We start from the raw sequence: 23,421 nt of genomic DNA, 5'->3' as shown, positions 1-23,421 counted from the left end.
TTTTGCCTACACCATGTGGCCCAGCTACTCCTTTCCAGTTCTCATTGTCAGCCCCAACTCGAGCATTGAAGTCTCCAAGTAGGAGTAGTTTGTCTGTTGCAGGTGTGGCCTTGATCAGTCTGTCGAGATCTTCATAGAATTCTTCCTTTGAGTTGTCAGGGCATGTTAGAGTGGGTGCATATGCACTGATGATGGTGGCATGACGTTTGGCGTTTAGTGGGAAGTGTAGTTTCAGCAATCTTTCATTGATACCCACTGGAAGGTCTGGGAGTTGGCACATCAATGAGGTTTTTATTGCCAGACCGACTCCATGTATTCTATCCTCTGTCTTAGTCTTACCCTTCCAGAAGAAGATATAACCACTTCCTGGTTCACTCAAGAAACCTTCCCCAGCCAATCTTGTTTCACTTAATGCTGCTATATCGATGTTATAGCAGGCTAGTTCACGAGCAATGAGAGCTGTCCTTCTCTCAGGTCTTGCAACAGCTTCTCGATCCATGAGAGTACGAACATTCCATACACCAATGGTAAGTTTTTCTCAAATTTTTCTTTTGGTTTCGACCTCAAGTAGGGTTGAACTGCCAGCTGCGGCTTGCTGGCCAGTTATTGTTGTAGGGCAGGCAATTTTTAGGCCACCTTTTCTAGGCCCCTCCCTTACTAGGGTGAGCAGTGCTGTCTTAAAGAGGACTGCTCAGACACCTGGGATGCTGCCGGGCAACTCTACTTCCCTAGGTACAGAGTTGGATGACCACTTGTCCACAGGCTGCCTACATGCGGGATTGGGACTACGACTCCCAGTGGTAACCTCCACCTGTCGCTTCACCCCTCCCCCATGGCCGCAGGACTTGGGTGATGTGATGATATGATGATTTGCACAGGACCTGTGCGTGAAAGCTTTTTAAGTGGTAGAGCCATTGCACGGGAGCAATCCCACTCTCTCGACCTTGGAAGCCAGGCACCAGTGGTATGTAGAATTGTCATGACTGGTAACTTCTTTGGTTGCAGTGGATGGCCTTGACGTCTTTCATGCCTTGTCAAGCCCTTCACTTTCCACAACGCGTTGCAGAATTGCCCGCTTGGCAGTTGGATCTAAATCATTTCTTCCACCCAGTCCGCTGGAACTGACTTCACATGCGGGGTAGGCACATCCGAAAATTCACCGAGGGTTTGAGCCCCATGGGTTACACTCACCTGGTTTGGCCAGCCTGTCGACGCTGTTGCCTGGGGTGTGGCCGCTGCGCATGCTGCAGCTACTTGGAGGCACAAGTGAGAGCTGAGTGACAGGCGGGGACCAAAGTGGACGGACTATCTCCGAAGGGGTACGACAGGTCCCTCCAACAGAAGTACTACCCCTCCCGGTACACCCGACACACCCCGATCCCTTACATACTCCTGATGTAAAAATCAGAAGCCTGCCAATGGATGATGATGTCATAGCTGTCATATATCATGGAACTTTCTGCATGTGAATTCTGGTGTTAATTCTGTCTTTGTGGCTCAAATTTCCACCTGAAACTCTCCTCCTATTTTCAGTTGACTGCATTATTCTTCACTGCCCATGTAAAAATCTCAGTAACTGCTGCTGTGCACTGTTAAAGAGCTGCCATGTTCTGTCCCCCCAGACTTATCTTGGCATAGTGCATAATACCGCCATTCTAAATCTTCATTTTTGTATTGTAAACTCCATGAGATCTTGTGTCTATAATAATATACCATGGACTATAGAATATCAGTTGGGGAGGCTGTGTGTGAGAGAGAGACTGACAGACATACCGACACACACCCCCTACTCCAGGACGTACCAGTTATGGGGTCATTTAGTGTGAAGTCCAAGATATTCCCCGTCATCTGATGTGGAAAACACTGTCTCTTATTTTCTGAGGAGGGCATCTGTTATATATGTTCAGAAATTCACATGTTGCTGTGAATGGCCCCTGAGTCACACACTAGTTGATAAACATCAGAGAGGTAGCTGTGTTGGTCTGTATCTGCAAAAACAGCAAGAAGTCCTGTGACACCTTATAGACTAACAGATATTTCAGAGCATAAACTTTTATGGGCAAAGACGGGGAGTGGGTCTTTGCCCATGAAAGCTTATGCTCCAAAAGGCTGTTGGTCTATAAGATGCCACAGGACTTCTTTCTGGCTTTTTTAGTTGATAAACGTAAACAAGTTTTTGAGTGTACAGATGCCCATTTTTGTGGACGGTGTGAGTGTGCACGCAGGATTTGGGGGAGTATCATTGTACCTCCTTTTGAACACTTGCCCTCTTGTGTCTTGAACCTTCATTGACCAATTAAGAAGAATCGTGTGACATTTGGGGAGAAACTGTGGATTAATCAAGTTGGCATGTAGTCCTCTCGTAGTAGCAATATTTAAGTTCCCCAGAGCCAGAAATGAAGTAGTGTTTCCTGATATCGCTTTGCAATGCAGCATTACAGCCAAGAGTAGGGCATATTAGTCCTGCACAGCGGGATAGGGGCAGCATGTGCTTTGAGTGTGATTTGCCTGCTGAAAACCTACTCCAAAGTATCCATTAAAACTGGCACAACTTCTTCAGAACCACTTACATTCTGTACTCTAGGGAAATAGTATGTGAGATGGAAAGGGAAGGTGAATATGCATAATGCAGAGGGGTATTGTTCCGGTTTCGGGTACTTTATTTTCCTGCTTCACTGGAGCCAGGTTGGATTAATTTCTTAGAGTGCTTGTTACGTATTCTTTCCTGCATGAATTCCATTACTGTTTTCCAGCAACCTTATCTTTTGATCTGCATGTACTGCATTATATATAATGTACTGCAGCATTTGCTCAACGCAAAATACAAAATTGGTGTGGCCTGAGCATGCATCGCTGTGCAAATCTGTGATTGCCTCAGCATGCAGGGGCAGTGTATCACTAATGAAAAAATATATAAAATTTACGCTTCTCAAATGCATAGGTGCATGGTATCCTCAAATATCGTATTTTAATTTCTTTTATTCCACACACCCCAAGATACCAGGAAACTAAGGGAGAGTGTCTGGCCCCATCACTTTTGGCAAACATCACTATTTGATGAACACCTTGCTGGTGTAGAGTGGTAGAATGGAGCCCCACCGGTTGGCACTGGCTGTGTAACTCATTACTAATTTTTTTAAAAGTCATGCAAATGACAACAGTAGTATTTTTGAAGATGGTTGATAATCCCATTGAGTGCAAACAGAAATACTGCATGTAAAAAATGACATGTCTAGGTCACAGTGAGCATAGTGCCCATAGCGATGTTAGCCAATGTGGTGCAAGATCTGGGTCTTGGAGTGTAAGGTCTTGGAGACTCACTTACCTCTATTGCATGAAGTAAACAATTCATCTAAATATAATAGTCTGAATATCCAAGCAAAGCAACCATTCAACTCTTCCAACAGAAATGATCACATCCTTCTCACCAAGCACAGTTGGAGAAAAGCATTCTTGGTCACGGGTGCTACCTAATAATTCAAGAGCAGCCAAGAGTCTGATGAGACCCTCAAATCTATCTACAAAGACAGATGGTGGGATTTCTCAAATGTGATGAGTTTTGTTTTTGCTCTTTATAGGCCAACAAGATGAGCACCTTCAAAAATCTGATCAGCAGCCCTATGGGCTTTTTCCAGTCTGCTCAGCAAGGGATGTGTCTTTCTCATATCAGAGAGGCAGCTACGTTATTCTGTATCTTCAAGAACAACAAGAAGTCCTATGATACCTTATAGACTAACAGATATTTTGGAGCGTAAGCTTTATTGGGCAAAGAAAACTTTGCAATGGGTATACAGTCAAATTACTGTGTTGATTAAACATGCACCCAGGAAAACGCAGACTGGTCCCAGAGGGCTCATGGTCAGGAAAATCTCTGGTTCAAGAAAAGGTCACAGTTATCATAAACACAGATAATACATGCATGAAAGCAGCAATGCAGCATGCAATGGTCTCTAAAGGATTAGTAGTGCTACTTTTATCTTCCTGTGTGAGGACAGAGATCTAGAATTCTCTAGTGAGTGCCTGCAACATTTATGTTCATGAGCAAGCCCTAGAACTTTCACTTTCCCATGTCCTGCAGAGTGAATTTCATTGAGCTCCAATGAGAAGCACAAGAAGTCCTGTGGCATCTTATAAACTAGCAGATATTTTGGAGCATAAGCTTTTGTGGACAAAGACCTGGTTCATCAGATGCATCTTTGCCCATGAAAGCTTATGCTCCAAAATATCTGTTAATCCATAAGGTGCCACAGGACTTGTGTTTCTCATAGGATCGCTATGAAATTCACTCTGCAGGACATGGGAATGTGAAAGTTCTAGGGCTTGCTCATGAACCTAAATGTTGCAGGCACTCATAGAATGATAGGGAGAGAAGAGACCTCAGGAGGTCATCAAATCCAACCCCCTGCTCAAAGCAGGACCAATCCCAATTAAAGCATCCCAGCCAGGGCTTTCCCAAGCAGGGACTTAAAAACCTCTAGGGATGGAGGTTCTACCACCTCTCCAGATAACTCATTCTAGTGCTTCACCATCCTCCTCATGAAATAGTTTTTCCTAATATCCAAACTTGACTTCTTCAAACAAAACTTGTACCACAACTTGCTCCTTATTCAGCCATCTGTAATGACTGAGAACAACCTCTCTCTGTCCTCTTTAGAATCTCCCTTCAGGAAGCTGAAGGCTGCTGTCAAATCACCCCTCACTCTTCTCTTCTGCAGACTACATAGACCTAAATCCCTCAACATCTCATAAATCATGAGCTCCAGCCCCCTAACCACTTTTGTTGCCCCCCGTGGACCATTTCCAATGCATCCACATCCTTTTTGTAATTCTTATTTACCCTATCTTCTAAGAAGATATTTCAGTAAAAACACAAGGGAAACAAACTGAAAACGTGTCAAAGAAAATATTTTTTACACATCTGTGGAACTTGCTGTCACTAATGAAGTTTCATGGGGTAGCTGTGTTAGTCTGTATCTGCGAAAACAACAAAGCGTTCTTTACCCACTACAGCTTATGCCCAGAAATACTGTTACTTTAAGGTGCCACGGGACTCCTTGCTGTAACTAAATATTCAGGCCAAGAACGTAGTATACATTTTGAAAGAATTAGATATTTCTATGGTTGGTGAGACACCATCTATAGTAAAATCATATATAATATGGAATGGCCAAACCCTCATATGGCTTGGCATAAGCTAACTGCTTGTTGGCAAATTCTAGTAAGAAGAAATTTGTCTTGGGGCAGGTTATTCTGTAATTGTTCATTAAGGGTTCCTTCCTCAGAAGCATCTAGTCTGGTCGTTTTCAGAAGCAAGATACTTGTCTCGGTGGCCAGCTGGTCTGATCCAGTATGGCAGTTTTTTCCTGTAATAAATATGCATGTGCTTTTCTTTCTTTCCTTGATTATTTTAAATGATGTTTCTATCAAGGGGTCCATTCTCCTCAGTGAAGTCAATGGGGCTTGAGAGCATTTTTATGGCTTGAGAAAATGTCCCTAAATCTTTGTGTTGATTTGAAATTGGGCACATTCCAAGCTCCTCCTGGATAACCCTTTACAAACAATTGCTGTACTTCAAAAGCCTAGTAATAAAAGCAGGAAATGTTGGGAACTGTAGTGCATTGCAATTTTTTACTCTCTATTCTTGCAGGTAACTACTTCCAAAATTCATTTCTGGCTTCATCACAAGGGAATTCTAAGTCTCTGTCCTCACACAAGAAGATAAAAGCAGCATTACTAATCCTTTAGAGACCGTTGCATGCTGCATTGCTGCTTTCATGCATGTATTATCTGTGTTTATGATAACTGACCTTTTCTTGAACCAGAGATTTTCCTGACCACGAGCCCTCTGGGACCAGTCTGCATTTTCCTGGGTGCATTTTTAATCAACACAATAATTTGACTTTAAATCCATTACCTACTCTGTGTTTATTCTATGGGATAATCATTTCCATGCCCACAAAAACACTAATTCATGGAACAATCAAAGGCAGAATGATAACCAGCCCTAAATTGGTTTGTGTTGTGTAAAACAGCCCATCTTCAACATCATGCACTGTACTTTCCTGAGTTGCCTGCAAGAAATGGCCTCCAAAAGGCATTAAATCTTTTTAAAAAATCAAGTCTAATTACAATGATATTTTTGTTTTTCATTTTGGTTTCTGTGCAGGATGTGACTTCTGCAGAGACGTTTTTATTCCAGGAAAATGACAGGCCAACAAGAAGCCGTAATTGCACTGATTTTTAGAAGTGTCGCAGTGCTACAGATCTGATGTACTGCAAGACATGAATCAGAAAAATTCTATTAAAAAATCTCTTGAATGGCTGACACAGGAGTATTATCCACAATGATTAATTTGACTTGGTCATTATGAACACAGACAAGTCTGACAAAATTGCATTTCATTCCCCACTGAATTCATAAAATCACTACACACATAATAAGAAGTTATAGTTCCGTGCTATCTACTATAACTGACAGGATTTCAGTTTTGGATAAGATACCCTTTTAAAAAAGGGAAGGGGTCAAGAGACTGTTTAAAAACCTACAATAGGGTTGATTTCTTTTGCTACAAATTGTACATAGCAACTTTTTAAAAAAGTTTTCCTTCTGAGGTTGTGGAGCTTGGAGACTCAAAAATCAAGTTTTAATATGAGCTTTTCTTTATATCATAACATTTATGTAGCTTCTGTTACTCCAAAGATTTTGACATACTGAGCTCTGTACAGACTGAGTAGTTCCAGTGAAGTCAATGTACATCTTTGCAAGCTCAGGATCTTGGAGAGTAAGGACTTTGAACCGACACTTTCTTCTGTATCATGTCTCTACAGCACATAGCACAAAGCTCTGATCTAACACAGATAATTCCTCATCGGTGTCATCCTCTTCTATCTTCCTCCATATCACACCTCTCTAAATGAGGTGCGGATATAGAAGTTGAGATTGGAAGCAGTTTTGGCAACATATTTTCTGGCTTTCACATTATTAAAATGTGTCCTTTATAGAAACCATAACTCCTGCACTGTTTAAAAACCATATATTTATAACCAGTCCTTGGGCTTTTAGGTTCCATTGAGAGTTGGTATTATTCAGAGGCATCATAGTTATGGTTGAGATTTGCTTTCCTTTATAAGCTTCCATTACAGCCTTCTCTTTAAATCTCCCAGGGAAAAAAAAACAATTTTCACAGCATACCTTGGAACCGTGACACAGTTCCAATGGAAATGTCCATCTTCGCAAGTATTTGTGCCCTTTTCCCCTTCCATGAATATCCTCCTGCACAATGGCTTGTGCACATGACCATTTGCAAAAGGTTAGGGAAATGGACTGTAAATACAGGCTGACCCTCTCTAGTCTGGCCCCCTTGGGACCAGACCAGTGCAGAATGAAAGAATTTGCAGAACCATGGGAGGTCAATATTGTCTAGCATATTACCAACACTTCCACTGCTTACTGGGCTCTTGGAAGACATTTAGGGTTAAATTACAGCTAAATAGCAGCACAGAACACTGAGAGCCAGGACTGGTAGCTGGAAACAAACTTTTTATGGGACCATGGGAAATTTGGCCACACCCATAATAAGTGGTCATCCAGCTAACTAAAATCATGCTGGATTATGGGTGTTGCTGGATGAGAGAGTGACAGATTACAGAGGTTCAACCTGTACTGTCAAAGAAAATTAGCAGTTTATATAGGAATAACCATTCATAAAGGCCTCTTTAGAGAATTCAGCCAAGTATACTCAGTGTAATTCATTGGTTCTGCAATTGGCATATGTGCCTTCTAGGAGGGCTGTGGATCAATGTGTATTTCAGAGTGTGTTCTCCATATAGCAGAAGGTGTCCTATTTTCTTGTGCCATATACATTAATGGAGAACCGGCTAGCTCTCCCCAGATGAAGCCAGTCACTTTCCATTCCCAATGCACACATCTCCTGATGCAGAAAATCAGTGCTGTGTCAGTTCTTTGGCACTGAGGTTCTGAAATCCCAGGTGGTAAAGAAGATTGCCTTATCCATCAGTATTGTGCAGAGACATCATACTCCAGAACTGCAAGGGGCACCCTGCCCACACCTTCTGTACCAGCAGAATTCACCTTCCCCTGTCATCATAGAGATCACACCACAATCTTCTGTTTCTTCTTGTGAGTGTCCTACATCTGCCTGCCATCACTGGCAGTTTCTGCCTTTGTCTGTTATTCTTGGTCTACCACAGTGTGGCACAGTAAGTCCCAGGGTGCTTCATTTAGCCATGTATTGGATTCAAAGGAAAAAAGCAGCTGCAGAAGACAAGCAAAGTGGAAGGTGATGTTCTCTGCTAGGACTGGAGGGAAGTGAAGAAGCAAGGAAAGAAATGCTCAGTCTTATCTCACTGTTCTCTTTGCATGATGGTTAATTTACTTTTCAACCCCATAAACAGGATCTAGACAAGGGAGTTTCTATCATAAATAACAAAGTGGTAAATATAATTTCTAGTCACTGCTTATAGTAAATGTACTTGAATAAGACATGAATTAGAAATGAGAGTGAACATGCGTGTTTACAGTGTTGGAGAAATGGTTTAAGATTGATGCACTCTTGCCAAAACACTGCCTGGTAAATCTGCCAAGTTAGTGAAATTTCATTGACTTAAACTCTGGAAAAGTCAAAGATGGGCTTGGAAATCAAATGTTAGGGTGGGGGGAGTAGAAGAGATTTCTTAGGAATATTCATGGTGGGTCATTCATTCATGAACTTATGCCTTTCATGAAGGTTCAACTCCCTTTTCTCCTTGTGTCCCATGTTTGCCAAGTCTCCCTCATAATCAAGTCGCCTCCCCTCTCCATGTCCTGACTATTTAATAAGTGCTGGCAGTTATGTAAAGAGGCGTGATTTTTAGGATAGCTGCTACAGTGGTAGTTTATGGCAAACCTCACTGTTTCTCAAGGGGCTTGTCTACACTTGCCCCCAACTTTGAAGGGGGCATGGTAATCAGGGCCACTGGAGATTACTAATGAAGTGCTGCAGTGAATACTAGGCTAATTTTCCCCTGTGGCAACTTCTGAGGATCAAAGTTTGAAGTGCCGGCACATGTGTAGCTGTGGCCACTTCGAAGTGCCCCTGTCACTTTGAACTGCCCTTACTCCTCAAAGGCTGGGTCTATACTTGCCCCCAACTTCGAAGGGGGCCTGGTAATCAGGGCCACAGGAGATTACTAATAAAGTGCTGTGGTGAATATGCAGCACTTTGTTAGGCTAATTCCCCCCTGTGGCAACTTCGAAGCGTCAAGCAAAATTTTGAGGAGTAAAGGCACTTCGAAGTAGTGTGGGCACTTGGAAGTGTCCACAGCTACACGCATGCTGGCACTTCATACGTTGATCCTTCAAAGTTGCTGTGGGGGAAAATTAGCCAAATGAAGTGCTGCGTATTCACCACAGCACTTCATTAGTAATCTCCCATGACCCTAATTACCATGCCCCCTTTGAAGTTGGGGGCAAGTGTAGATGCAGCCAAGGAGTAATTTTTTCTTTGTTCAGAACCCTGAGACATTTATTCTCCAAATCCAATGTGCTAGTGAAGTCTATGTTTGCTATTTGCTTTGTTGTTTGAAAGAAATTGTAATCTCTCTATGTAACTGCCCTCAGGAGGCTCAATCCTGGGACCTCTGGAGCTTAGCACAGGTGCCTCCACAGCTTGAGGTAAAGGTCAGCTGGCTTTCAGCTTAGGCTGAAGAGGACACGTATTCTTTCTCTGTGAAGTGGTCTAGGTGCTGCTACATGGAACAGTTAATCACCCGTAAGTGTGTGGGTTACATCTGCATTATCTGTCTGTGGCTTATCTGGCTTCTCCTCTTTTGTCCTGGCTCTACACATCAGTCAGCAAGCCTTCCGACCGTTAGGGATGGGGTATGAAGGAGGAGGAGATGAAAGGAAACTTCAGACCTACCTATTTCCTGATGGTTCTTCTGAAATCCTTTCTCCAGCCTGCTCCAAAGACAGATGTTCCTGGTGACAGATCCTGCTCTTTGGCTTAGAGGGAGCCCTCAGGGTCTATGCGTCCCTGCCATGGAGTCAGCTCAGTGCCATCTATTCCCCATTCTTCTCTCAGAAGGCTCATGCTATAGCCAGGCTGTGAGCAGAGCAGCCCTGCAGTTTCACCTTTGGGAGCACTGGAATGGCCCCAGGGGGCTATCACAGAACTTCGGCTGTTCTAAACTAGGCTGGAGGATGCCCTGGCTCCAGGACCAGGGGTTGGGGATTATGGGGCCTTCAGATTCCCTTCTCCCACTTGTTAGGTTGTGCTCCAAGTGCACTTGGACCGGACATGACCCTGACTACACTTGGAATGCATCACTCAGGAAATGAGTAAGAGAGATTGTTCCAGTAAAGAAATGTACGAAGAGGTGTGCGTTGGGACTTCTTTCTCAGAGCTTGAAAGCAGACACTACTGGAAATGGAAGGAAGATTTTTAAGAGCAGGTCAGACTGATACTGTCTGGAATGGTTTAGATGAGACTTAGTCCTACTATGAATGCAGTGGACAAGACTAGAAGACCAAGGTCCCTCACCGTTTGGTTGCCTCAGCTGTTAGGGTGGGTGGATCACACTGTTCACCATAGTTCCCCAAAACTACATTCTCTGCTGTTTTCTCTCTTAGACTCAAGTTTGCCTCTGAATGTTATTTCACAGGGCCAATATTTCCTGGACCCTAGCAGGTGATCACAGGGAACATAACATGAAGGAGATTTGGGGTCACTGACTGACATGTTTCAAAGGAGAACTAGTTCCCAAATTCATGGTCAGGTTGTGTTCTCTGTTACCAATAACAACACACATAGGATGGGATTGGCTATCTGTAGACTGTGAAAAACTTTGTAAAGATGGACATTACAGGTTCAGGCTGTTGATTGCAGCTGAGCTCAATATTTCTGATACTATAAAGGTACTATCTGTAATCACCGTACACTTGGAAATGGAAAGCTCTAGGTCTTCCATGGCTGTGTTGTAATAGAGCAAGCAGCATTTTAGGGAAGCTGAGCTTCACTGTGGTGACATATTTCAGTCCCTGATGAGATAAATAGACATAAACTAGTGGGGAGAGTTTGTGTTAGTGAATAATTAAACTTTAACGTTATCTGTAGTCTAATCTGTAAAGTATAATGTGGTGTGTGATTTACTGCATAATTTAATCTAAAATTACATTATAATGCCAAATATGTTGTATAACATAATGTGGAAATGGCAGTTGGTTGTTTAATGGGCAGTGGGAGACAAGAATTTCTTTAGGCTTAACTTTCATAGAATCAAAGAACACTAGAACTGGAAGGGTCCTTGTGAGGTCATAGAGTCCAGTCCCCTGCCCTCCCTGCAGGACCATTCCTGTTAGGAGTCTGGCTATCCTGCTCTTAAGTATCTCCAGTGATGCAGATACCACAACCCCCCTAGGTAATTTATTCCAGCGTTTACCCACTCCTGACAGTTAGGATGTTTTTCTTAATGTCCAACCTAAACCTCCCTTGCTGAAGGTTAAGTCCATTGCTTCTTGTCCTATCATCAGAGGCCAAGAAGAACAAGTTTTCTCCCTCTTCCTTGTAACCCTCTTTTAGGTACTTGAACGCTGCTATCATGTGTCCTCTCTCTTTCTTTTCTAAACTAAAGAAGCCCAGTTAACATTAGACCTCTGCTTGTGTTGTGGGATTCAGTCATTCCAAACGTGAAAATAAACAGCGTCTATTGCAATACATCATAATGGATTCTACCTGTGCGCATTAGCTATCTACTAAAGCTCTGCCTCATCTTTCTAGCTGGCTACTTAAAACATGTATAAAGGAACTATAGGCTTGGGAAATGTTCATAGATGATATGGTGTGAATGGTTGTGGATATGAAGTCTGATTATGTTGATTGGCCGTTGTCAGAACTGAGCAGAGAGAAATGTGCAGAGGGTGTGAGCAGGGATGGCTGGTTTTCCTAATCCCAGACAAAACCTCTTCAATGCTGCTCAGACACAAGAACCTTGTACTTTTGAAGAGAGCTTTAGGAAGCTTGGAAAGGATTTTACATAGTTTAACTAAGTACAGCAAAGCCACTTGATTATATACCTGATACCAAAATAAACCAGTTGGCAGAAGTTTGCTGTCCAATGGTTTGTTCAGATAAACCTCTCCATATACCCTGGAACAAAACCCTCTTAAACCTCTGGGAAAGAATCAGTGCACTTCAAACTGTGTGACCCAAATGAAAGCTCACTACACAACCTATTAAATGGAGTCCCTTGGCCTTGCAGTCTTATGTGCAGCCTGTCAGCCCCGCCCTTTCCAATGTAGTATCTGAACTAGCAACGAAGGGTCCTGTGGCACCTTATAGACTAACAGAAAAGTTTTGAGCATGAGCTTTCGTGAGCACAGACTCACTTAATCAGATGCTGGTCTTGGAAATCTGCAGGGCCAGGTATAAATAAGCCAGAGCAAGGGTGGGGATAACAAGGTTAGCTCAGTCAGCAAGGGTGAGGCTTACTACCAGCAGTTGATCTGGAGGTGTGAACACCAAGGGAGGGGAAGCTGCTTCTGTATTTAGCCAGCCATTCGCAGTCTTTGTTTAAGCCAGAGCTGAGGGCATCGAATTTGCAGATAAATTGTAGCTCAGAAATTTCTCTTTGGAGTCTGGTCCTGAAATTTCTTTGCTGTAGGCTGTAGGCTATCATACAGCAAAGAAATTTCAGGACCAGACTCCAAAGAGAAATTTCTGAGCTACAATTTATCTGCAAATTCGATTCCCTCAGCTCTGGCTTAAACAAAGACTGCGAATGGCTGGCTAAACACAGAAGCAGCTTCCCCTCCCTTGGTGTTCACACCTCCAGATCAACTGCTGGTAGGTAGTAAGCCTCACCCTTGCTGACTGAGCTAACCTTGTTATCCCCACCCTTGCTCTGGCTTATTTATACCTGGCCCTGCAGATTTCCAAGACCAGCATCTGATTAAGTGAGTCTGTGCTCACGAAAGCTCATGCTCAAAACTTTACTGTTAGTCTATAAGGTGCCACAGGACCCTTTGTTGCTGTTACAGATCCAGACTAACATGGCTACCCCTCCGGTATCTGAACTAGATGAGTTAGCTGCAAGAATGACTGAACTAGATCTCTGCTTAAGAATGACTGGGTTGGTATTAATGTATAGTGGTTCAAACCACGAGCCCCCATTTCTTGTGTATGCTTGTGAAGTCTAGAGGAATTTTGAGAGCATATAAATCAAAGGATTGGACCCATGAAAGTGTGCTTATCTGTATCTTTATTGCAATGGTCTCATGTGAGCAACATAGGGGGGACATAAACAGGGGTGGGGATCACCATAGCTAAGGGTAATGACAGTTTTAACCCCATCACACCTTCCTGAAGAGTGAGAACAGGGTGATGCCAGCACAGTCTGCTTCTCTGCGAAGTGCCAGGATATTCCATCTGATGTACTCTCCAGGTGGTGTTACATAATGAAATTTCAAACAGCTGCTTCTTCGCTTGCTATCTGCTGCATTTCATAAGGACTTTCACATTCGTGTTACATAAATGTTATTTTTTAATCTGGGGTGATGCAAGGTATGGATCTGTATGTGAGTTTTGGGGCAATGGCTTAAAAGTTTACAGTGTATAACTATTTTTGCACACACAGATTTCTAGTCTTACATCAAGTATTCAATGAAAATCCAACCAGGGAACTAGGTGAGCTTCAAAACTTCACATAAGATCTAAGTGTGTATCACTAGAAATAACCAGAATTTCATATAGGCTATGTCTACGCTACAGCAATCTGTTGACAGAAGTCACTGTCAGAAGATGTCTTCTGACAAAACTTCTGTCGACAGATTGCAGCTGGACAGCACAGCAGATCAAAAAAGTAATCTGCTCTGTTGACAGAGAGTGGCTGGACTGCCTGGCTGCTCTCTTACAGAATGGCCTACTGGAAGCACAGCAGACAGGGCTTCTGGGGGACCCAGAATCCCTTTCTGTTGACAGAGGGCCACCCAGAGCATCCACGCTTTTTTTCGTTGATAGATTCTGTTGAGAAGGGCATTCTGCCTCTTGGGCGAGAGGCAAAAGGCTGTTGACAAAAGTGTCCAGTTCTGTCGATTTACTGTTAACAGACTGCGTTTGTAATGTGGACAATTTGCGAGTTTTGTCGACAAAACTCTCTAGTGCAGATGTACATATATTGTAGTGATGTATGACATAGACTAGGCTTTGAATAGGCTTTCTCTTAAAAATAGAACTTGTTGTAATAGTCTTCCATAACATAAATAAGAATCTTACTGTAATATTTTTAAATTTACTGTAGATCTATTTATTTTGTGTCAGAAGAATTACGTGGGTGCAATTCCAGATTAATTTTTAACACAGGTCAGAAAGATTTTTTTAAATAAATCCCTTCTAACTGGAAATTATCATGATAAAACTATTTATGTTCTTCTTCAAGGTACTGTCATCAGAAAAAAGGATCTAGTTGTATGGTATATTCATTCCTAAATATTTTTTCCACAATAAAGCAAATATGGGCAGGAGTCCATGCCTGGAACAGTCTAATGAGACTTATTTTCCAAAAATGATGCTGCAGCCACATTTCTGAATAGATTTCTCAACAGGAACATAAATGATGGGTTTTTCCAAGGAGCCTACAGGAATTTGGTGCTCAGGTACAAGTCCATGAATGTGGAGTGCTTACGTTGCTTTGAAAATTCAAGTCATAAATATTGTACGCTCATTTGTGTGTCCAAAGAAGTATTTGCACTCAAAAACACAGCAGCTATATATATAACCACCGGATTTATGCTTGCATGCTTAGGGCTCCATTTGTAAATGTAGTTCTGTGGGTCATATCTTAAAATTGATCCATGCACAGAATTTTCTGTTGAGATGGATGAGAGTCTACGAAGCAGATGGGGAGGCAGGACTTTCTCCCTTAGTAATAGAAATTGAGCCTGAGGAATTTAGAAATCTCTGTATTATCTGGTTGGGTTGGCGGGTTGGTTGGCTGGTTTCATCACAAACCTGTTTTCTTTTGCTGAAGCAACGAGTAAGTGACACACTGAAAAATATCCTTTTACTTTTTCAGACATATAACGGTCAGAGTGAGACTAATGAAGACTATGAAATCCCTCCTATAACTCCTCCTAATCTCCCGGAGCCCTCCCTTCTTCACTTGGTGGATCATGAAACTGGGTACCATTCACTGTGTCACAGCCTCCCTCCAAATAGCCTGATACCAGCATATTCCTATCAGAACATGGACCTTCCTGCCATCATGGTGTCTAATATGTTGAGTCAGGATGGTCATCTTCTCTCCAGCCAACTACCTACGGTGAGTAAAATTTTCTTCTTTATCATATTCTATTTGATCCAATTCAATCCACTGTGCATCATTATGAGTAGTTGGAATTTAGAAGGATATTCTTGAAAAGAAAATCCAGCTAAGGGCTGAGTAAAAGTAATTAACACTTTGCTGCCTTCAGGTGGGCAGGGAGCGTACTCAAAGATGCAGAAGGCTTGACTGATGCTGTAGAAGTCATTCACATGGCTAGAGTCATGATGCGTTTCAGTGTACTTTTGTGTTTTTAAATTCTTTGCTTTTTTAGACCTTGTTAATAACCAAATTGTATTCAAGGAGTGGTTTTGTGTTTTGCTCTTGGTGCATAATGTCTTACGCATTGATTCTTGTCTTTTGGGAGGGAAGTATCCATATTTTATTTTTCCTGCATACTTTGGTTGGATCTCCCAAAACAGCATCCACAAGCATTCTTTGCAAGTACTATAAAATGGCAGCAATTTGCTCACTGGCCTGCTAAAAACGTTAAGGTGTAGATCAGATTACCTCATCCTGTGATTCAGAAGTGCATGTTGTGAAAGAAATGAGCCTATGTCCTCTCAAAGTCAGCAGAAACTTGGCTCTTGACTATGAGGGGAGTGGGATCAGTCACCCATCCTGCCATACGGTAAAAGTGTCAGTTCAAAAATGCTTTTTGCGTTAATATAGGGCAGTGTTTCCCAAACTAATTGGGCCACAGAACTCTTTTGGACTTGGAATATATCGAAGGAGCACATACATGCTGGTCGGGATGTGTGTACATACGATTTAATACCAAAAAATTGCCGCGTGTAGTGCTCAAAAGTTGATTTAAAAGCGTTAGGTTTTTTTAGATGTCTTTTATATTTACGGAAAATAAGAAAAGAAAGTCATCTGAATGAACAACTAATGTGCTTCTGATAGGAATACAGTTAACAACCCTATAATGAAGTATAAAAATTAAGTACAAACACAAAACAAAACATCAATAAAAGAGCCAATAAAAAGATGGTTAGTGTTGTTCTTTTGTACAAAAATAGAAAGCACAACATTGTTCAAAAAAGGATGGTCCTTCCTTAAAGCTTAAAAAACTTTTTTTATGAAAAAGATATGCAAAACAAATTAGGTGTGTAAAATATTTTTAAATGTTATGGGTTTATAAACGTGTTATATTTACAGAAACCTGCTGGAAAATAAAACAAATAAAATTTAACTTTTTTTTTAATGGGAAGAGAGTTTTTCCATCTTTTGATTTCAAATCCATTTAATGTTAGGAACAATGCTGGAAAGTTAGATCCTCATATCAGGTGCAGCATCACATGATTTCTCTGCACACAACTTGTGCCGAAACAATCCGAACTGATTCTGATTGTTTTGTCACAAGTCGCATAACAACAACAACTAAACTCTTATACATGTGTTATAAATATTTATATACGTACAATCTAAATACTATTCAAATACCTTAGTATTTTCAGACACATAATTTCATATTTAATATTTTAGAAGGAAAAATATTGCTAGTGTCAAACTCCTTTTATGGAACACCTATTCGCATTGCATGGAACACCAGTGGTCCACGGAACACAGTTTGGGAAACACTGATCTGGGAAAAGGGGATATCTTCAGAAGCTTCATGTTAATCTATTGCAGAAAGAACTAACACAGGGATAATAAATGAAAAATTCAAATAGGAAGTCTGAGGGGGAAGGTGGTTTATTTAATCCAGTGTAGCGATGAAGTGAGTGCAGATCCAGCTACGTTATATAAGCTTTTGTCTTGATTTCATCAGCTGTATTGAATTTATGATGAAGCCATTTAATAATATTTTCCCTTTTAGCAGATTTAAATACGTCATAGGTTTTCTATGGTATTTGCTTCCAAGAGCATTGATTTCCATGAGTGTCACTGGAATGCATCAATATCAAACAGAGCTAATTTTGTCTAATTAACATGCCTGCATCTCCACAGCTGTCCTAGCTAAAGGGTATTTGCTTTTCCTTATCTTGACAGGGTGGAAGGTAGTGTTGTTCAGAGGAGATATTATCACTTTCTCTAGAAACATTTCTTGGCATTTCTGCACTTTTTTTTTTTGGTGGTTAAACTTTGTGTCTTTAAAAAAATTGCTTGAGCATTAAAAACAGACATCTTTCCATAAAATTAAATATTACATGGGGCTCCTGTTTAGCTTTTAGGTTCTTAGTTGATTAAATTATTCATTTCTGAGACAAAAAGAGTCAATTTTGCTTGAAAGATGTTTTCCCTAGTTTAATTTAAAGCATAGACCCTAGTTCTGACCCCTATTTTCATAACAAGATAATTTTATCGTGTGTTGATTGTCTCATTTTTGAGAGGTGATATTGCACTGCTAAATCAATTTTTAAAATACCCAAAGAAACAAGAGTAATGGGATGTATTAAGCAGCTTTTGAATGTCTGAAACAATTTATTTTGGAGTAGTCCTTGGGAAATGTTCTCTTTTTTTATTTTATGGTTTTGTTTTACAAATGCAGTGTCTTGACAGTAAATCAGGACTGAGCTACGTAAGATAAGAAGAGGGCTTAGTGTGCTGAAACAGAGAATAGAGAGATGTTCCCCCTTACTGCTAAAATTAAAAATCCGGGGAAGACTGAATTTCCCTGCTGATGGTGATTCGGAAGTGTTTCGTTTTAAAGCAAAGCCTTTGGGAAGTATATATCCAAGGGTCCCAGTGGTGATGAAGTAGCTCAGTAAACCAACTGTGTTGTATGTTTTAGGGTCATAATTAAATCCTTTTGTACCCTCCTGTTAAACCCTTATCCTTGGCTGTCAAACTTTTGTTACAAGCTGACCCTCTCTTTGTCCTGAAACTCTGTCTTTGGGTGCATGGACAGGGATCCCACTGACTCCAGTGTGTGCCTGTGACAGTGTAGTGTTTGTCTGCATGTTGCTGTGTAATCCTGATTAGCATTAATGGGAGCTGTAACACACATGAGGGAACAACCAAATCCCAGAGATGCAACATATTTTTAAATTTGTATCATTAATACCTTCTGGTTGCTTGCCCATCAAGTCATAGCCCACTTGGTAATGGTCTAATGAAGTACACAGTGCTTCAGGCATTGTATGGGTGACACTGCAGGACATCTGAAGGTCTGTGAGCCTCCATGAACATTGCCCATATGTAAGGTGAGTCTTAGCAACAGGAAGAATTCATTCTGAGGAGGAGCAGATTTACTGATTTGCAATAACAAAGCCTTTATTGTTTCATTGTGTGATGGGATGGAGGCATCAGCCAGGTGGGACAGTGACCCGTGTTTGAGAGTTCAGCAGAAAGCCTGATGAGATTTGATCTTTGTTCCAGAACCTAAATGACTAATACAAATGTTAAGACTACGGACACGTCTCCTATATGCCTTGCATCTGAATGGTCTATACATTTTTTTTTTTTTTGCCTACACAACTGTTTGCTATTTTTGCTGCCATTTATTTTATTTCTGAAGAAAGAATAGTTTGAACGAAAGGGCAAAATTGCAATTGCAAGACGTTGGAGATACAAATGTTATTGTTTAGAACTTACGTTCAGCAGCTAGGATTCTTTTTTTCAGATCCTCTAGTGAAAAATCTAGGACTACTATAATGACATGACCTTGGCATTACTGGCAGCAATGGGAAATTATATTTACTCTCTGCTCAAAAATTAATTGGGAATAAGATAAAGAAGGTTTTGTAATCTGGTGGTGTCTCCTATGCAGGGATCTGATAACTAACATTTTCCAACCATTTCATTAAGCCTCACAATAACCCTGCAAGATAGGAATTGCTATCCCCATTTTACAGAAAGGAAAGCTGCAAGGTGAAAGAGTGAGCTAAAAATTCCCTCAAAGAGGCCAGATCTACACTAGACCTTAAAGTCAATTGTAGATATGCAATTCCAGCTACAGCAATTGCATAGCTGGAATCAACTTATCTATGATTGACTTACCTGGCTGTCCTCACAGAGGGAGATTGACAGGAGAAATTCTCCTGTCGCGCCCTTACTCCTTGTCAGACTGAGGAGTAAGGGAGGCCTGTTGACCCTTGATAGTTCAATTCTGCGCGTCCTCACTTGGCACACACATTCAAATCCCAGATCATCAACCCTGACAATGTACATCTACTGGGTAGTGTAATATAGTCATTAGAGAGCTAGAAATGGAACCTGGATCTCCTGACTCCCAGGGCTGTGCGGTCGCATTTGAAAAATGGGCCAGACCTGGAATTGTTGATCTGGTTCAGGGGTTCTAAGCCCAGAAGGGACCACTTTGATCATCTCGTCTGACCTCCTGTACAGTACTACCTGCTCCTGGAAAGTATGGGTATTGATAAAATAGACCTTCTGTTGTGTCTCCAAAGCAATGACTTGACCAAGGAGGTTTCGTAACACTAAAATCACCTCCACGTTTGCTTATCACAAACACATCCACTCAAAGTCTGCTCCTTTTGGCACCTGCCCTGCTTTTGGTCATCCAATTGCTTGTGGAGAATCTGAGACTGCTCCATGCGGTTGAGAGTCTGGTCTCCATATTGCAACCCTATGTTCCCTTGGCATACAGTTAGGTGGTGGTGCCAACTCTTCTGAATTCCTCAGCAATATTCCTGGTTCTGGATTGATTTGCAAAGGGATCCAAAAGCCACTGATTCATGGGAAATTATATATATGTTTGTTCCTCTTCTTTCTATGAGAGCCTGTGATATGTCCCAGTTAGCTTGAAGTGGGTGTTGATCTTCAAACCTCTTTCTGATTGTTAACATGAGGCTCAACATACTTATGAGGCATCCAGGACATTCCAAACTTCATGTACAGGCTGCCTTGGTGAAAAATCAGAAATTTGAGGGAGAACAAGGGGGCCTACAGAAATCTTTACAGTGGTTTGGCTGCTGGAGTACTGTGACCTCAGTCTCCGGTGCTGACCAGTATAGCTTCCTTGTGCCCCATCTGTCTGTCCCTCTGTTGTCATTTGTCTTATCCTGAGATTGTCAGCTCTTCAAGGCAGGGACTGTCTTTTTGTACTGTGTGTGTGGCATTGAGCGCCATGGGTCCTTGACTGTGGCTCATAGGTCAGATGATATTGCAAATAAAAAATAAGAATAATAGAATAGATAATCACTGGGATTCCAGCATTGCAGGATGGACAGAGAGGCTGTGTGTAAATGGCAGGCACCATCTGGGGACACAAAGATATCCCAAAATAGTTGCCCACTTCTATGTAACATACCTGTTATCTCGAAATAGTTTTCAAGATAATGTGCACACTATTCTAGCATCTCTGTAAGCCTCATTTCTGGAGGAGTACAGGGATGCCTCGAAATTGGGGTTTATTTCGGCATGTGGTGCTGTTTAGACAGAGTCACATGCTGAAATAGCCTATTTTAAATTGCGTAACTTATTTTAAGGTTAGGGCACCCTCTAGACACAGCCAGAGAGAGGTCACTTGGTGAGTGTGTGCACTTAGGAGAGAGAAACCTCAACATAGGGATATTGAGAGGAGAAAACTAGGTAGATGGTTATTTCTTGTTATTAATAAGCAAATTAAATGTAATGTTCTGCACCAGACACAGGCCAAAAAAGTGGGATTTTTTCCCCTGAAAAATTTCAAACCAAAATGTTTGATTTTTGAAAATGTTCTGAAGAAGACGTTGAATTTTCTATTAAAAAACTGTAAACAGAAAGACTTTCTTTCTATGTTTGAATCATAATTTTTTGTTTTGCCATGCGGTTTGAAAATCAAAATGATTTGATAAACAGTCAGATGGCTGGTGATGAGGGTTGGTGATGAAGGAGGTTGGTGTCCTATTGAAGTCCTGGGGAGTTTTGAGGTTAACTTGGGTGGGGTTAGGATTTCACCCCTTGTATTCACTCTCTTACGTTATGGGTCTGTCTTGGTAATACAGAAGGTTCTGTAACAAAGTGGTGAGGTTTTCTTGTTTTGCCTGTGTCCCTGTTAGAACAAATGCAGACTTTTCACAGGTTGGGAAATAGACAAGGTGATGAGTGGGGAGAAGAGAGTGGGAAAGGTGTCAGTGGGAGGACTAGAAAGGATGGAAGAGAGGAGAGTGTGTAGGCTGGGGATAGGCAAGGGGGGATCGATGGGAGGAATAAAAGGTGAGTTGCGAGAAGTATGGAAGCTGGTGAGAAAAGATCACTTTTTATGGGAAGAATAAAGCAGTCCAGCAGCACTTTAAAGACTAACAAAATTATTTTGTTAGTCTTTAAAGTGGTACTGGACTGCTTTTTTGTATTGATAGAATATAGACTAATATGGCTATCTCGCTGTTACTTTTTATGGGAAAATTTAGCAACAAAACCAAATTTTAAATGATCATTTTTAACCCCTCTTTCTGTCTGTTTTTGCTACCAGAACACAGGGAGGCCAATGATCCTGGGAATGGAGAGGGGGAGAGAAAAGTGAGAGAGTGAGTGAAAATGAAGAAAAGTAGAAAAAAAATTGTGATAAATAAAAGTATTTCAAACAAAATGATAATTTCCCCCACTGTCCGAAAGCCAAAAAATTTAGGAAAGTGGTGTTTTCTGTCAGAGAGAGTTTTTGAAAAGTATCAGAGGGGTGGCTGCATTAGTCTGTGTCTGCAAAAACGAGAAGTCCTGTGGCATCTTATAGACTAACAGATTTTTTGGAGCATAAGCCTTTCAAGGGCAAAGACCCGCATCGTCAGATGCATCTGACAAAGTGGGTCTTTGCTCACGGAAGCTTATGCTCCAAACAATGTTAGTCTATAAGGTGCCACAGGAATTCTCAGAGTTTTGTAAGATATTTTTGGATCGACTTCAGTGAGCACAAAGATTTTTGCCAGGAGCCAGCAGTTATTGCAACCTGTGCGTGTCCATCAGGAGTGTCTGTGGTGATGAGGGAGGGTGATGAGGGCCTCAGAGCAGCCTTGGTCCTGTGGGCTGCCTTCTGAATTGGGGCAATTACTGAAAGAGGACGTTGAAGAGTGGGGTAGGCAGAGCAGGAAACTGACTGGAGTCAACACAGCCGCAGCCTGTGGGAAGGGGGCGGTAGAAGGACACCAGTACCAGGGAGAATGGAAGCACGCAGGGCTAGAGAGCTTTTGTGAATAAATGAGTTTCAGACAGGATTTGGAAGAACATGTTTGACAGAAACAAAGGGTGAGCAAGGTCAAAGCTGAAGAATTTCCAATGCAATGCAAACATATTTCCATAAATATTTGATAGGGGTCTCAGAAGGTCTGCGTCCCTCAGACTGCCGAGCCGGGCCTGTCAGCATGGGCTGCTCCCCTCCCAGGGGGTCACTCTTGTGCTGCACTCCAAGCAGAGACGAGGAGTTAGAAAGCATCTGAGCGCAACGACATTCACTGGCGAAACTGGGCAGAACTTTAGTGCACAGAGATGGGACCTTCCGCTCACAGTCACACCTGCTGGGCCCTCCTGTGCTGCCCTGGCCAGGATCCTCTCTCTGCACACAGCTCAGCCCACAACCATTTTGGATTTGGCTTTCCTGGCTGCCCGGGGTGCACCCTGTAAAGGGGAGAAGTCCCCTGGGCCTTGTGAGGGCGCAGACCTGATCAACCGCTACTCTTCTCTCCCCTCATGGGCAGCTCCCTCGCTGGCCCTTTTGGAACTGCAGCTCACTTACTCAGACACTTGGGCTCACATTGTTTCACACCTGCTCCTAGGACATGAGTGTCACAAACCTCGACAGGAACAAAGGCCAGCTACAGGAATGTAGCTTTGTTTTAACATGACCCTCGCCTGGCACAAAGGCTGTGAAAGGACATTAGAGAACTAAAAATGCACAATGAATTCTTGGGGCACTGTGTGACTGGTTCAGGAAGGGCATTGGAGATGTTGTAGGTATCATTGCAGAGAGGTCTATCCTCTGTTCTTGCCAACAGGTTCCACCAGGACAGGGGCAGAACCAAGCACAACATTTCTTCATACACTGCTGTGTGGGGGATGTCACGCAATGGTAACTGTTAGCAAGTGCTGTTGCAAGTTGAGCACCAGTGCCAGAAGCTGAAAGTTCAACTACAGTTTAGGGATTTCTTCATTACAAAAAAAAAAAGAGAATGGCGTACTCCCTTCAAACCCACGATACGGTCTGTCCTACACTATATACTTATGTCA

General features: G+C 42.0%; 1 protein-coding gene across 2 annotated transcripts in view; it reads left to right on the top strand.

Moving 5' to 3' along the window:
* TOX2 (TOX high mobility group box family member 2) overlaps window positions 1-23,421 on the top strand; it is a 264,606-nt gene that overhangs the window by 127,761 nt on the left and 113,424 nt on the right. For both annotated transcript variants that reach the window (XM_075011624.1, XM_075011623.1), the window contains exon 3: window positions 15,070-15,315. In XM_075011624.1, the coding sequence (XP_074867725.1) occupies window positions 15,070-15,315 (246 nt within the window). The remainder of the gene's footprint in view (window positions 1-15,069; window positions 15,316-23,421) is intronic.

This window comes from Carettochelys insculpta, chromosome 17, assembly GCF_033958435.1.
Source record: "Carettochelys insculpta isolate YL-2023 chromosome 17, ASM3395843v1, whole genome shotgun sequence".
NCBI classification, from domain to species: Eukaryota; Metazoa; Chordata; order Testudines; family Carettochelyidae; genus Carettochelys; species Carettochelys insculpta.
This window is presented reverse-complemented; position numbering and strand designations above follow the sequence as displayed.